The sequence below is a fragment of the Globicephala melas genome, chromosome X (assembly GCF_963455315.2).
Source record: "Globicephala melas chromosome X, mGloMel1.2, whole genome shotgun sequence".
Taxonomy (NCBI): Eukaryota; Metazoa; Chordata; class Mammalia; order Artiodactyla; family Delphinidae; genus Globicephala; species Globicephala melas.
The window spans coordinates 11,984,891-11,999,209 of NC_083335.1; the positions used below are offsets into that span (position 1 = coordinate 11,984,891).

The 14,319-nt window shown below is 43.0% G+C and overlaps 1 protein-coding gene across 14 annotated transcripts in view; it reads left to right on the top strand.

Moving 5' to 3' along the window:
- ARHGAP36 (Rho GTPase activating protein 36) overlaps positions 1-14,319 on the top strand; it is a 158,651-nt gene that overhangs the window by 17,919 nt on the left and 126,413 nt on the right. For 2 of the 14 annotated variants that reach the window (XM_030846539.3, XM_060292821.2), the window contains exon 3: positions 12,620-12,686. The exons of 10 other annotated variants lie outside the window; for them this stretch is intronic. In XM_030846539.3, coding sequence (XP_030702399.1) covers positions 12,620-12,686 — 67 coding nt within the window. Of the gene's footprint in view, positions 1-12,619; positions 12,687-14,319 lie in introns of those variants that run through there. 2 more of the 14 variants (XM_060292828.2, XM_060292831.2) reach the window with 1 other exon arrangement.

The window sequence follows — 14,319 nt, forward strand, 5'->3', positions numbered from 1 at the left end:
AGTCTCTTCAAATATTTTCTCAGTCCTTCTCTTTTTCTCCTATTCTTCTGGGACCCCTATAATTCAAATGTTGGTGCATTTAATGTTGTCCCAGAGGTCTCTGAGACTGTCTTCAATTCTTTTCATGCTTTTTTCTTTATTTTGCTCTGCAGTAGTTATTTCCACTATTTTATCTTCCAGGTCACTTATCTGTTCTTCTGCCTCAGTTATTCTGCTATTGATTCCTTCTAGAGAATTTTTTATTTCATTTATTGTGTTGTTCATCACTGTTTGTTTGCTCTTTAGTTCTTCTAAGTCCTTGTTAAAAGTTTGCTGCATTTTTCCCATTCTATTTCTAAGATTTTGGATCATCTTTACTATCAGTATTCTGAATTCTTTTTCAGGGAGACTGCCTATTTCCTCTTCACTTGTTAGGTCTGGTGGTTTTTTGCCTTGCTCCTTCACGTGCTGTGTGTTTCTCTGTCTTCTTATTTGCTTATCTTACTGTGTTTGGGATTGCCTATTCGCAGGCTGAAGCTTCGTAGTTTCCATTGTTTTTGGTGTTTCTCCCCAGTGGCTACGTTTGGTTCAGTGGCTTGTGTAGGTTTCCTAGTGGAGGGGAGTAGTGCCTGTGTTCTGCTGGTTGAGGCTCGATTTTGTCTTTCTGGTGGGCAGGTCTACGTCTGGTGCTGTGTTTTGGGGTGTCTTTGGCCTTATTATGATTTTAGGCAGTTTCTATGCTAATGGATGGGGTTGTGTTCCTGTCTTGCTAGTTGTTTGGCATAGGGTGTCCTGCACTGTAGGTTGCTGGTCGTTGAGTGGAGCTGGGTCTTGGTGTTGAGATCAAGATCTCTGGGAGATTTTTGCTGTTTGATACTACGTGGAGCTGGGAGGTCTCTTGTGGACCAGTGTCCTGAAGTTGGCTCTCCCACCTCAGAGGCACAGCACTGACTCCTGGCTGCAGCACCAAGAGCCTGTCTTTCACATGGCTCATAATAAAAGGGAGAAAAGAAAGAAAGAAAGAAAGAAAGAAAGAAAGAAAGAAAGAAAGAAAGAAAGAAAGAAAGAAAGAAAGAAGGAAAGAAAGAAAGAAAGAAAGAAAGAAAGAAAGGAAGGAAGCAAGGAAGGAAGGAAGGAAGGAAGGAAGGAGGGAGTAAAATAAAATTTAAAAAGTTATTAATGTAAAAACTAAATAATAATCATTAAGAACAAAATTTTTTTAAGTAATTAAAGAAAAAAATGCGGACAGACAAAACCCTAGGACAAATGGTAAAAGCAAGCTATACAGATAAAATCACACACAGAAGCATACACATACACACTCACGAAAAGAGAAAAATATATATATATATTTGCTCCCAGAGTCCACCTCCTCAATTTGCGATGATTTGTTGCCTATTCAGGTATTCCACAGATGCAGGGTATATCAAGTTGATTGTGGAGATTTAATCCACTGCTCCTGAGGCTGCTGGGAGAGATTTCCCTTTCTCTTCTTTGTTCGCACAGCTCCCGGGGTTCAACTTTGGATTTGGCCCCGCCTCTGCGTGTAGGTCACCTGCGGGGTGTCTCTTCTTCCCTCGGGCAGGACGGGGTTAAAGGAGCTGCTGATTCGGGGGCTCTGGCTCACTCAGGCCGGGGGGAGGGAGGGGTACGGATGCGGGGCGAGCCTGCGGCGGCAGAGGCCGGCGTGACGTTGCACCAGCCTGAGGTGCTGTGTAGAACTCTCCCGGGAAAGTTGTCCCTGGCAGTGACGGGCTGCACAGGCTCCCAGGAGGGGCGCTTGCACACAGGCTTCTTGGTGGCGGCAGCAGCAGCCTTAGCGTCTCATGCCCATCTCTGGGGTCCACGCTAATAGCCGTGGCTCGTTCCCGTCTCTGGAACTCCTTTAAGCGGCACTCTTAATCCCTTCTGCTTGCGTACCAGGGAACAAAGAGGCAAGAAAAAGTCTCGTCTCTTCGGCAGCTCTAGACTTTTTCCCGGACTCCCTCCCGGCTAGCCGTGGTGCACTAACCCCCTGCAGGCTGTGTTCACGCCACCAACCCCAGTCCTCTCCCTGCGCTCCGACTGATGGAAGCCCAAGCCTCAGCTCCCAGCCCCGCCCGTCCTGGCGGGTGAGCAGACAAGCTTCTTGGGCTGGTGAGTGCCGGTCGGCACAGATCTTCTGTGTGGGAATCTCTCCTCTTTGCCCTCCGCACCCCTGTTGCTGTGCTCTTCTCCGTGGCTCCGAAGCTCCCCCCTCCGCCACCCACAGTCTCCACCCGAGAAGGGGCTTCTAGTGTGTGGAAACCTTTCCTCCTTCACAGCTCCCTCCCACTGGTGCAGGTCCCGTCCGTATTCTTTTGTGTCTGTTTTTTCTTTTTTCTTTTGCCCTACCCAGGTACGTGGGGAGTTTCTTGCCTTTTGAGAGGTCTGAGGTCTTCTGCCAGCATTCAGTAGGTGTTCTGTAGGAGTTGTTCCACATGTAGATGTATTTCTGATGTATTTGTGGGGAGGAAGGTGATCTCCACGTCTTACTCTTCCGCCATCTTGAAGCTCCTCCTAATATCTTTATTTTTTCTTCCATCCCAGTTTCATATCCAAAAACATATTCTTCCACGCCATATTGACAAACTCTCCAGGGTCCTCCATCTAAAGACCCACTAGTAATCCAGCTGGAAACAGGGTCTGGATGCTAAGCTCAAAACCTGGCAATACTACTATACTAACATCGAGTACAACTTGTCAATCTCTTCTTCTAATACTTAGACTCCAAGCTCTTTAAATGTACTAGGTTATTTAACCTTCATAACTATATTATGAAATGGCTACTGTTGTTATTATCATCTCAATTTTACAGATGACAAAGCTGAAGTGAGAGAGATTAAATAACTTATTCAAGTCCACACAGCTAAGAATTAGCCACACAAAAATTTTGATATACCTGTGTCTCTTTTGCACCTTCCCTTTCTTTTGAAACTGGCTTATGGCATAACCTAATGAACAGATTCTTAGACATTGTGTGTGTGTCGGGGGGGGTGTGGGTAGGATGGGCTGTGGGTCTGGGTAGCCAGCCAGCCAGCCAGCCACCCTCCACTGCCAAGATCCAGCAAGGCCAAGATATTTTTATACCCATTTTTCCTACGGAGGCAGGAATGTAAAATTCATTATGTGGTTTTGTAATCTGATGGTTAGGCTGGAAAAGCAGGCTCAAAGGATACTTTCCCTCACTGATCCCTCAGGACCACTCTGATATAAAATATTATGTGTTGTTGGGTGTGTTGTTATTTACATGTGTGCATGAGTATGCATTTACATGCACGATTCTGTGTCAATTAGCTTGTACGTGTTAAGTATAGTACATTGGTTCTCAAACTTAATCTAATACCAGCTACCTAGATAAAATCTCAAATATTTCTGGAGCCTATCCTCAGAGATTCTGATTCAGCTCAGCTGACATGGGGTGCAACGGTTTGCTATATGCACCTGAAGTGATTCTAATGCAGGTGATTTATGCAGACCACATTTTGGGAAACAATAAGATAATGGTTTAGAGTGAGCTCTGGAGCCAGGCTGCTACTGAGTGGTTGTAGGTGTGGGCAAGTCAACTTGCCTCTCTTAACCTCAATTTTCTCGTCTGTGAAAAATGAATAATAGTACCTGCCTTGCGAGGTTGCTATGAGGATTGAATGACATATATTGATTTAAAACGTGTGTCATTTGATGTGCCTGATGCACCATAAGTGCTCAATAAATAGTAGCTCTTATTATTCCTGTAATGCTATTTATATTAATCTCTACACTAGGAGGACTCTAAGACATGGTCTCTGCCCTATAATACTTACAATTAAGAAGACTAAAGCACATGAAGAAACTAGAGGACATTTAAACATGTTAAATTGTGGGATGCTAACTTTAAGGGTGGGTAGTAAATAAGAATCTTAAGACTGAAGTGACTGAGAGCCAGGAAAGGTTTAGCATTTTGTCTGGAGGACTTCACTGTGACTGCTAATAGTAAGATAAGTGTAGTACTACAATTGCAGGCATACCTAGTTTTATTGCGCTTCACTTTATTGTGCTTCACAGCTATTGCATTGAGCAACTCTTTTGGCACCAGTTTTCCAACAGCATTTGCTCATTTCATATCTCTGTGTCACATTTTGGTAATTCTTGCAATATTTCAAACATTTTCATTATTATTATATTTGTTACGGTGATCTGTGATCTTTGATGTTACTATTGTAATTGTTTTGGAATTTTTTAGCAATAAAAAATTTTTAAATTAAGGTATGTAGTTTTTTAGACAAATATGCATATTGCAAACTTAATAGACTACAATCTAGTGTAAACATAACTTTAATATGTACTGGAAAACAAAAAAAATCATGTGACTTCCTTTATTGCGATATTTGCTTTATTGCGGTGGTCTGGAACTGAACCTGCAATATCTCCTAGGTCTATCTGTATATAAATTAGGATAGCACTTTCCACATGTCAGGTGTTCATGGAAGGAAGGTGTCAACTTGAGCTAGAGAAAGCTCCATGGAGCAGTTAGAAGTCGAACAGGTCCTCAGTGGATGGGGATGGTTTGAATGAGTGGAGAGGAGAGGAATAGGACATTCGAAGCAAAGGAAGTAGCCTGTGTTGGGCATAGAGATGGGAATGGAGAGTACGTGCAGCTGGCACCAGTCACATTGTATTCCTAGAGTTGTGCACCAGAGGGCACTAGTCACCTAGACCACAAGGATAATGGCAACCATCATCGTTCTCACCGCCCTTCAGCCCAGAATTGTGCAGTGCAGTTGTCCTTAGTGCATGCTAGTAAATAGTGAAGAGGTAGGGAGGGGCCAGTTCCTGAGGGGCTACTATGAACAGGAATTTTGGTCGTAGCGTATAACCTCACTCCCTGAGAAGGATTTAAAGAACCTGGAAAGCTGAAAAGGTGAAAGCGGTTGCAGACAATGAGAGTGCAAGTCAGGGTAGGTTTGGGACAATAGGTCCTGTGTCTCAGGAAAACTAGGGGTGGGGTGCTGCTCTTGTATAGCTTTCTCAAGGTAGGAAAGGGAGATGCAGTTATCCAAGACTCTGGACACGTTGCCTTCTGAAGTCCTGGCTACTCTGCTGGTGGCTCTATGGCAGAAGGTTTCCACTCATTTAGAGAGCATATATTTGGTATTTTCTTTATGCCTAGCTCAGACCTATTAAGTGCCTCAGTTTGGCTGACACTTCATAGATTATAAGTAACTTCTATGCCCATTCTCTTTGTTCTTACCACGTTCTGTGAAGAAGAGTCAGAGACAATTAATTCCATTTCACAGAGGTAAAAACAAAGTCTAAGGAGTGTGTTGACTCAACTTAGATTATGCAGTTAGTAAGTGATGTCTTCTCACAGCCCAAGTCTTCTGACTTTGACAAGTTGATATTTACAATATCATTAGCTTTCCACCATGTAAGATGCTATGTAGAGAGAAATAGAAATCAATTAGAAATCATGGTCCCTGCCCTCAAGGGGCCTAGAATTTTTGGAAGAAATAAACATGCTAGCATTGTGACTTTAAGCAAGTCCACTCCCATCTCTGGGTTGAAGCCTTTTCTATAAAATAATGGTTTGCACTATATGACCTCAAACATTTTGTTTCCCATCCTCCTAGAAATAAATATCCATCAAATCACAGAAAACAGCTCATGATGACATAGTGTGGTTGGGTGAGGAAATAATCACTCAGGCCAGCTTGGAAAGCTACTGCAGAGTCCAATGGCTAGAGCTACTGTGAGGAAAGAAGAGGGGAAATCGAATTGGGGAGAAAGCCCTAGCTCTCTTGTTGGTGCTAAAAATTGTTCACTCTGATATCCACCAGTGTGCTGGTCCCACAAATATGCTGTATGTTGGCTCTTTGAGATACCTCTTTACTGATTCATCACCAACCCCCTTGGTGCTCACTGATTTTAGCTAAAAGTGGGTGTTAATCAACAAGGACATCTTAGAGGAGGATGTCACAGATCTGTGGTGTGTCAGAAAGAATTCAGGGTGGTAGGAATCTGGAGTCACTGAAGTGACTGAGAACCAGGAAAGGGTTAGTCTCCTAAAGCACCCGCTCTGGAGGGCTGCAGTGTGACGAAGGACTGGTAATAATAAGACAATTGTAGTCCTACAATTATATAAATTAAAGATAGCGCTTTCTACATGCCAGGTGCTTTCACAAGTGTTTTTACAGGAATAACTCTTTTATTCATTACGATAACCTTATGTGATAGCAACTGTTATTTTCCCCATTTTACAATTGTGGAAACTGATGTATATTATGCACTGTCTATCCACCTCTTTTCCTCAGAGCTCTTTTCTCTTCTTAATCCTCTCCCTCCACTTTGAACCTCACTCATTATCTGCCTTATCTTTGGATAACATTTTATTCCAATAATGTTCTACTGTATAAGATAAAATGCCCAAAGTCTAGAATTTTGAGGATTCCAGAGTCAAGGCGCCTTGTAAATCTAGCCAAACATAGCTAACCAATACTCCCTTCTGCCCTCCCAACCTCATAGAAATGTCTTCAATGGGACATCTTCCAGGAAGTACCAGCTAGTGACTGAGAAAACAGGGAGAGGTTGGAAATGCAGGCAGAGAGGCTGTCTCGAAGCCAAAGGGATTTAGAAGATTTAGAGAACCTTTTGAAAGTGTGTCAGGGGGACACTTTGTCTTAAAAGAAAGGCCTCCTGGCCCAAATGCTTGAAAGGAAGGGTGAGGCAAGGTAGAAATACATGAATGAAAAGAATGTGCAGGGCTGTAACCTGACTTATGGGCTAAGATGGTCCATGTAGTGTACTTTGGGGCAGGCTTTAAACAAACAAAAACCAAAATCTCTCCTCCCATAAAAGTCTTGTTTGGTTCTCCAGGAAACCCCCATAGAACTCAAATGTAAAATAGATAGCTAGTGGGAAGCAGCTGCATCGCTCCAGGAGATCAGATCGGTGCTTTGTGACCACCTCAGTGGGGTGGGATAGGGAGGGTGGGAGGGAGAAGCAAGATGGAGGGGATATGGGGATATATGTATACACATAGCTGATTCACCTTGTTATACAGCAGAAACTAACACAATACTGTAAAGCAATTATACTCCAATAAACATGTTAAAAAAATAAAAAGTCTTTAGGAAGTTTTGCTCAGAGATTATGGGCTTCTCACATTCTCTGCTGCCACCTGGTGGACATCAAGACGTAATGAATAGGGTGTGGGGGCCGGCCAAGCTGACCACGCACAGATCCGGTGCTGCAGCACTGCGGCCCCCGGGGCAGCCAGCTCCAGGGACGTGCGCTGATTCGATCCCTCCAGAGAAGCCGTGTGGCTGACAGGGTCTTGATGCTCCGGCCGGGTGTCAGGCCTGTGCCTCTGAGGGGGGTGAGCTGAGTTCAGGACACTGATCCACCAGAGACCTCCCGGCTCCACTCCACGTAATATCAAACGGCGAAAGCTCTCCCAGAGATTTCCATCTCAACGCTAAGACACAGCTCCACTCACCGACCAGCAAGCTACAGTGCTGGACACCAAACAACTAGCAAGACAGGAACACAACCCCACCCATTAGCAGAGAGGCTGCCTAAAATCATAATAAGGTCACAGACACCCCAAAACACACCACCAGATGCGGTCCTGCCCACCAGCAAGACAAGATTCAAGCCTCATCCAGCAGAACACAGGCACTACGAGTCCCCTCCACCAGGAAGCCTACACGACCCACTGAACCAACCTTAGCCACTGGGGACAGACACCAAAAACAAAGGGAGCTACGAACCTGCAGTCTGTGAAAAGGAGACCCCCAAACACAGTAAGTTTAGCAAAATGAAAAGACAGAGAAACACACAGCAGATGAAGGAGCAAGGTAAAAACTCACCAGACCAAACAAATGAAGAGGAAATAGGCAGTATCCCTGAAAAAGAATTCACAGTAATGAGAGTAAAGATGATCCAAAATCCTGGAAATAGGATGGAGAAAATACAAGAAACATTTAACAAGGACCTAGAAGAACTAAAGAGCAAACAAACACTGAGGAACAACACAATAGATGAAATTAAAAATTCTCTAGAAGGAATCAACAGCAGAATAACTGAGGCAGAAGAACGGATAAGTGACCTGGAAGATGAAATAGTGGAAATAACGACTGCAGAGCAGAAAAAAGAATGAAAAGAACTGAGGACAGTCTCAGAAACCTCTGGGACAATATTAAATGCACCAACATTCGAATTATAGGGGTCCCAGAAGAAGAAGAGAAAAAGAAAGGGACTGAGATAATATTTGAAGAGATTATAGTTGAAAACTTCCCTAATATAGGTAAGGAAATAGTCAATCAAGTCCAGGAAGTGCAGAGAGTTCCATACAGGATAAATCCAAGGAGAAACACACCAAGACACATATTAATTTATCAAAAATTAAATAGAACCAATATTAAAAGCAGCAAGGGAAAAACAACAAATAACATACAAGGGAACCCCCATAAGGTTAACAGATGATCTCACAGCAGAAACTCTGCAAGCCAGAAGGGAGTGGCAGGACATATTTAAAGTGATGAAAGGGAAAAACCTACAACCAAGATGACTCTACCCAGCAGGGATCTCTTTCAGATTCGATGGAGAAATTAAAACAAATTAAAACAAAAAAAGTAGACAGTAGAAACTGTATCTGAGTTGCCCCAGGTGTTGGCCTTAGCAGACAAAGGCTTTAAAGTAACTTTTATAACTATGTTCAAGAAAGCAAAGGACACTACATGGAAAGAATTAAGGAAGGTATGGTGATAATTTCTCATTATGTGGAAAATATCGATAAGGAGATAGACATTATAAAAACAACACAATGGAAATGAAATGTATAATCACTTAAGTGAAAAGTTCAGTAGAAGGACTCAGTAGCAGATTTGAGCTGGTAAAAGAAAGAATTAGCAAATGTGAAAATAGATCAATCAAGATTATACGGTCTGAGGAACAGAAAGAAAAAAGAATGATAAAACAGAACAGAACTTCAGAGACTTGTGGGACATTATCAAATGTATCACCATACGCATAATGGGAATCCCAGAAGGAAAGGAGAGAGAGAAAGGGGCAGAAAGAATACTCAAAGAGCTAATGACTGAACCTTCCCAATTTTGACAAAAAATGTTAATCTACACATCCAAGAAATCAGTAGGCTCTTTTCTGATTCTCTTCTCCAATGTCTCCCTCAGTGAGGAGCTCCCTCCTTTCTCACCTCCCTGAGATTAGGCAACCTTTGGAAGTATTGGGCAGGGTGGCCACAAGGTCTGCTGTGTAGATTTGATCAGATTGGACCCTGTAAAAAGGTATAAAGCCAAGGGAGTTCAAGGAGGCTGTAATCCAGCCCGTTCTCCACTTCCTAAGCTATACAACTGATGCAGAGGTACATCCACTCAGAGAGATAGAGTGCCTCCTTTTCTAATTTGTCTGAAGTCTCAAACTGCTCTCCAAGCCCTGTGCCCACTGGGCAACATGTATTAGAAGGGACACCTTTTTCTAATTTTCACAAAGGCACTTTGTAGATTAGTGTGGGTCCTGGTGTGGGGGCAGGAAAGTGGTGGGACTCAGGGCAGACAGAAAAGCCACTTCACAGAGGTATGCAATCACCCATACAATCAAGCAGGTAGGACTTGAAGGTTAATAAAACCCAAGACATCCCCAAACCTTCCCTTCAATTCTGCCTGGGACTTGAGAGTACAATCATGAGTGTGGTTCTTTTAGTTTTAATGAATCCAAAAGGCCTTTGCCACAGTGCTCCTTTATTACTCAAGTGAGGCAACCCAGGCCTAGCATGGCGGTTAAGAGCCATGTGGTCTGGGGCAAGTTTATTTCTTTTTTTTGAGTCTTAGCTTTTTCTTCTATAACATAGGGCAATAATAATATCTCTCTCAGAGGGTTATTATAAGGAAGGAAAAGGAATGTAAAGTGCTAAGCAAAGTGTTTGGCACATAATAGACTCTCAGTATATGTGAGCATGTGAGCTATTATTAATGCTTAAAATGTAGTCACCAAAGGCAGGAGTGGTGTGTGACTCCTGACACTCCTGTACCTTCCCTTACCAGGAGAGCTGGAGCCTCTTGAAAGTCTTTTCCTTGGAGACATTTGTCTCCTTTTCCTTGGCTCTGCAAAGCAACTCCTTCCTAGACCCACTCTCTCTAGGCTACATTGGCTGGCACTGGGGCTAAAGACTATAGTCCTGGCTTCTTGGAGTTGGAAAGGGTCTTAAAGGGCCACTGGCTCAGGGATTTTCAAAAACTACTGTGTGGATAGGCTTCAGATCAGCATCATCTGGGGGAGCTTATTAAAATACAGATATCCAGAGCCCTCCTACAGAGAATCTTTTTCAGGAGGTCTGGAGTGGGACTTGAGAATCTGTGCTTTTGACCAGTGTCCCAGATTATTCTGGTCCTCTGCACCTCCCCCCTCATGTCTGCAATCATGGAATTCCCTAGAAGGCACCAACCACCTATACCAGGGATGGAGAGGCAGGTTGATAGGCAAGAAGGCTCTGGCTGTAGAAAGGTTTGTCTCCAACTACGCCTATTTCCTCTGCCTCCCATACCCTGCTGACATTACTAGGTCTGAGGTTTGAAGCCACAATGCAGAAAACCAGTTTTCTACCTCATTCCCAGGTCTCCAGCAGTGACAGCCATGTTCCTCAAAACTGAAAATAGCTCCTGTCTCCTCCCTAACTCTTTCCATGCTTCGCTTCTCCAGACTGAGCAACCTTACCACCCTCTATGTAACTAACTGGCTTAGAGATATTGCGGCCTCACCAGGGGCCGAGCAAACTGAGCAATTGCCTTCAGCTTTCATTGCTTTTCTAGGCATGGCAGAGCAGCAGTAGGTGGCAGCTGTGTCCCAAAGTGTCCCCATTCTCTCTCCCTTCCTCCCTTATTTCTACTCCCCCTATGGTTCTGTCCCGGAGTGACAGGCGTTATGGGAACACTGTCTGTTTGCTGCTTCAAGTCCCATCAAACCAACATGTTGAACACTGCTGTATGTACTTCCTACAGAGGGCACATTAGTTTTGCTTGGTGAGCACGCCCTAATTGGGTTCCCAGAGGGAACTTCTAATACTAGTACAGAGAATTAAGAACCAGCCAACAGATGGGGTGAGAAGCATGATGGGGAGGGTGGCAGCCAGGATTGCACATCTCCTGGAGTCTGTATCAACCATAAGACTGACAGGCTGGATCTGGGGGAAACAGCCAAGCTCCCAGTGGAAAGATCAGGTGGCAGAATGAAGTCGTTCTTCACAATATTTACACAGCGAATCTCTGCCCACTCAAGGATTTCTTTACAGATTTTGAAATCAGCCACTTTGGACATGCTGGTTTTTGTTTTGTGTCGTTTGAGGGATTTTTGGGAGAAGTGGGTGTAGGGGAAGGAGGGTACTTTTCTCCTGGGTTTCTTGGGTGGCACATAAACTCAAATCATGAGGCCCATGCCCCAACTCAAGATATCCTAGCCCAATAATCTTCAGCTTGTGTGCTGCAGACTCCTAATTGTAACTAGTCTGTGAACCCACACACTTGGATATTCCATACTTTCATAGTTGGATAACCTAAACTTTTTGAGATACCTTTGAGTCCCTGCTTTAAGAACCTTCTTTGAAGTCTCAGTTCTTAGTTTTTTCCTTTTCTCTATCTACAATTATTCCCTTGATGATATGTAGTCCCCTAGCTTTACTATCTCAATCCCCTCCCCCAACTCTACTGCCAAACCTTCTCCACCTACAGCCTTCTCCACCTTAAAACCTTGAAGTCATCCTTGACACTCCTCTTTCTCTCACTTCCTACATGCATCTGTCAGCAAATTCTGTTCTACCTTCAAAATACTATATATCCAGAATCCAACTACATCTCCATACTGCTTCAACCCTACTGCTATACTCCTCGTTGAAGCCAACATCCATTTCTCTCTTGGATTTCTGCAAAAGTTTCCTAACTTTCTCCCTTCTGTCACTCTTTCTATTTAAAATCTGTTCTTAACAACCAAGAGATATTTTCTTTTAACTGAAAAATTTTATTGAGGTAATTGTAGGTCACATGCAGTTGTAAGAAACAATTCAGCGAGACCCACTGACACTTTGCTCAATTCTCCAGATGGTAACATTTTGTAAATCTACCGTGTAAAATCACAACCAGGATATTGGCATGTAGTTCACTGATTTTATTCTGATTTCACCAGTTTTGGTTGTACTTATTTGTGTGTGTGTGTATTAAGTTCTATACAATTTTATCACATATGTAAGTTCATGTCTCCACCACCACAGTCAAGATACAGAACATTTCCACAAAGATTCTTTGTGTTGCCCTTTTATAGACATACCCACGTCCTTCCCACACTACTTCTCTGCCCTGTCCTTAAACCCTGGCCACCATTAATCAGCCCTTAATTTCTAAAATGTTGTCCATTCAAAAATGATATATAAAGGGAATTACACAGCATGTAACGTTTTGGAATTGGCTTTTTTGTTGTTTTTTTTACTCAGCATAATTCTCCAAGTTGTTGTGTTTATCAGTAGTTCTTTCCTTTTATTGCTGAGTGATATTCCATGGATTATTAGTTTGCTAGGGCTGCCATAGCAAAGTATCACAAACTGTGTGGCTTAAAACAACAGGAATCTATTGTCTTACAGTTCTGGAAGCTAGAAGTTCAAAATCAAGGTGTTGGCAGAGCCATGTTCCCTATGGGACTCTTTCTTGGTAAGAACCTTTTATTGTCTCCTCCTAGCTCCTGGTGGTGGCCATTAATCCTTGGCTTGTAGCTATATCAGTCCCATCTACCTACATCATCACATGGCCATATTTACATCATCTTCCTCCTGTGAACATCCGTTTCTGGGTCCAAATTTCCCCCTTTTTATTTTATTAAGTGGTGGATGGCAAGGGGACTTCAAGGGGAGATGAGGATTAGAGATGGAGCTTACATGTCTAGGTAATGTTGCTCAACAGTATGGTGCAGACTCTCTGGGTCAGAGGACTCTGAAGGACAACAGTGGCTTGGGGGCTTTAATCTGTAGCTAACAGATGTTTGGTGTAGTCTTGTGGGGTATGCAAAGCAGGCTAAAAATGGCTAAAAATCTGGTTGTATAAAAATTAGCGCTTGGCACTGATGTGCTTTTGACAGAGTGGGTGCTGGCCTGCTTTGAAGAAATAAACAACATAGGGCCAATACACTGAGGCCATCTTTGACTCATTTATATAACACGGGGTCTTTTGGGAACTCTATATTTAACATGTTGAGGAACTACTAAACGGGTTTCCGGAGTATACCATTTTACATCCCTACCAGTAGTATATGAGTGACCCAATTTCCCTGTATCCTTGGCAGCATTTGGTGTTGTCAACTATTTTTAATTTTAGTCATTCTGATAGGTAGGTAGTGATATTTCATTGCAATTTATTTTGCATTTCCTTAATGGCTAATGATGTTGACCATCTATTGATGTACTTATTTACCATCTATGTATCCTCCTCAGTGAAATCTCTGTTCATGTATTTTGCCTGTCTTCTAATTTGATTGTTTTAACTGTTGAGTTTCGAGAGTTATTTATGTACTCACAATACTTGTCCTTTGACAGATATATGGTTTGCAAATATTTTCCCCCACCTAGCAGCTTGTTGATTCATCCTCTTACAGAGTCCTGTGCAGAGCAAAACTTTTCTATTTCGATGAAGTTTAATCTATCAATTTTTCCTTTTATGGATCGCATTTTTGGTGTCAGGCCTAATAAATCTTTGCTTAGCTCTAGACCGTGAAGATTCTCTCTTAATGTTTAGAGAAAGTTTTATAGTTTTACATTTCAGTCCATTGTTGGGAGAGCAGTCACTGCTGACCTGTCGCCCCTCCCCAGGCTTGCCCACTCAGAGCCTTGGACCTAGAACACTTCCTAACCGAAAGATAAGAAACCCTCACAGCCTGTGCCATTCTTATTGCCTTGCGTGGGAATATGTTTCCCTGTTTCAGACTCAATATGACTCCTTTTTTCTGCCTAAGTGTGTGTGTCTATGGCACCTGGTCAACCCCATTGCTATATCTGTCCCCTGCGGGGACATGAGGGGTGTGTGTAGGCCAATTTCCCTGCCGTGGTTGCTGAGAGGGACCAACACCCACTATTGGAGCTAGTCTTGCTCTTACTTGTCTAGGTAAGTAAAGTGTTGTTCCAACCACTGCTTGACTGTATTGTGTTTTCTTTGAAGACTCCGATACCAAGATCCTTGTGGTTGACGTAGTTATGAACTTCGCTATCTTCTATGAAGCTGTAGTTCTCTCCTGGCATTGGTAACTGGTGTTTGATCATGAACCATTTTGAGTGTTTTTGGTGGGGTTTTATTT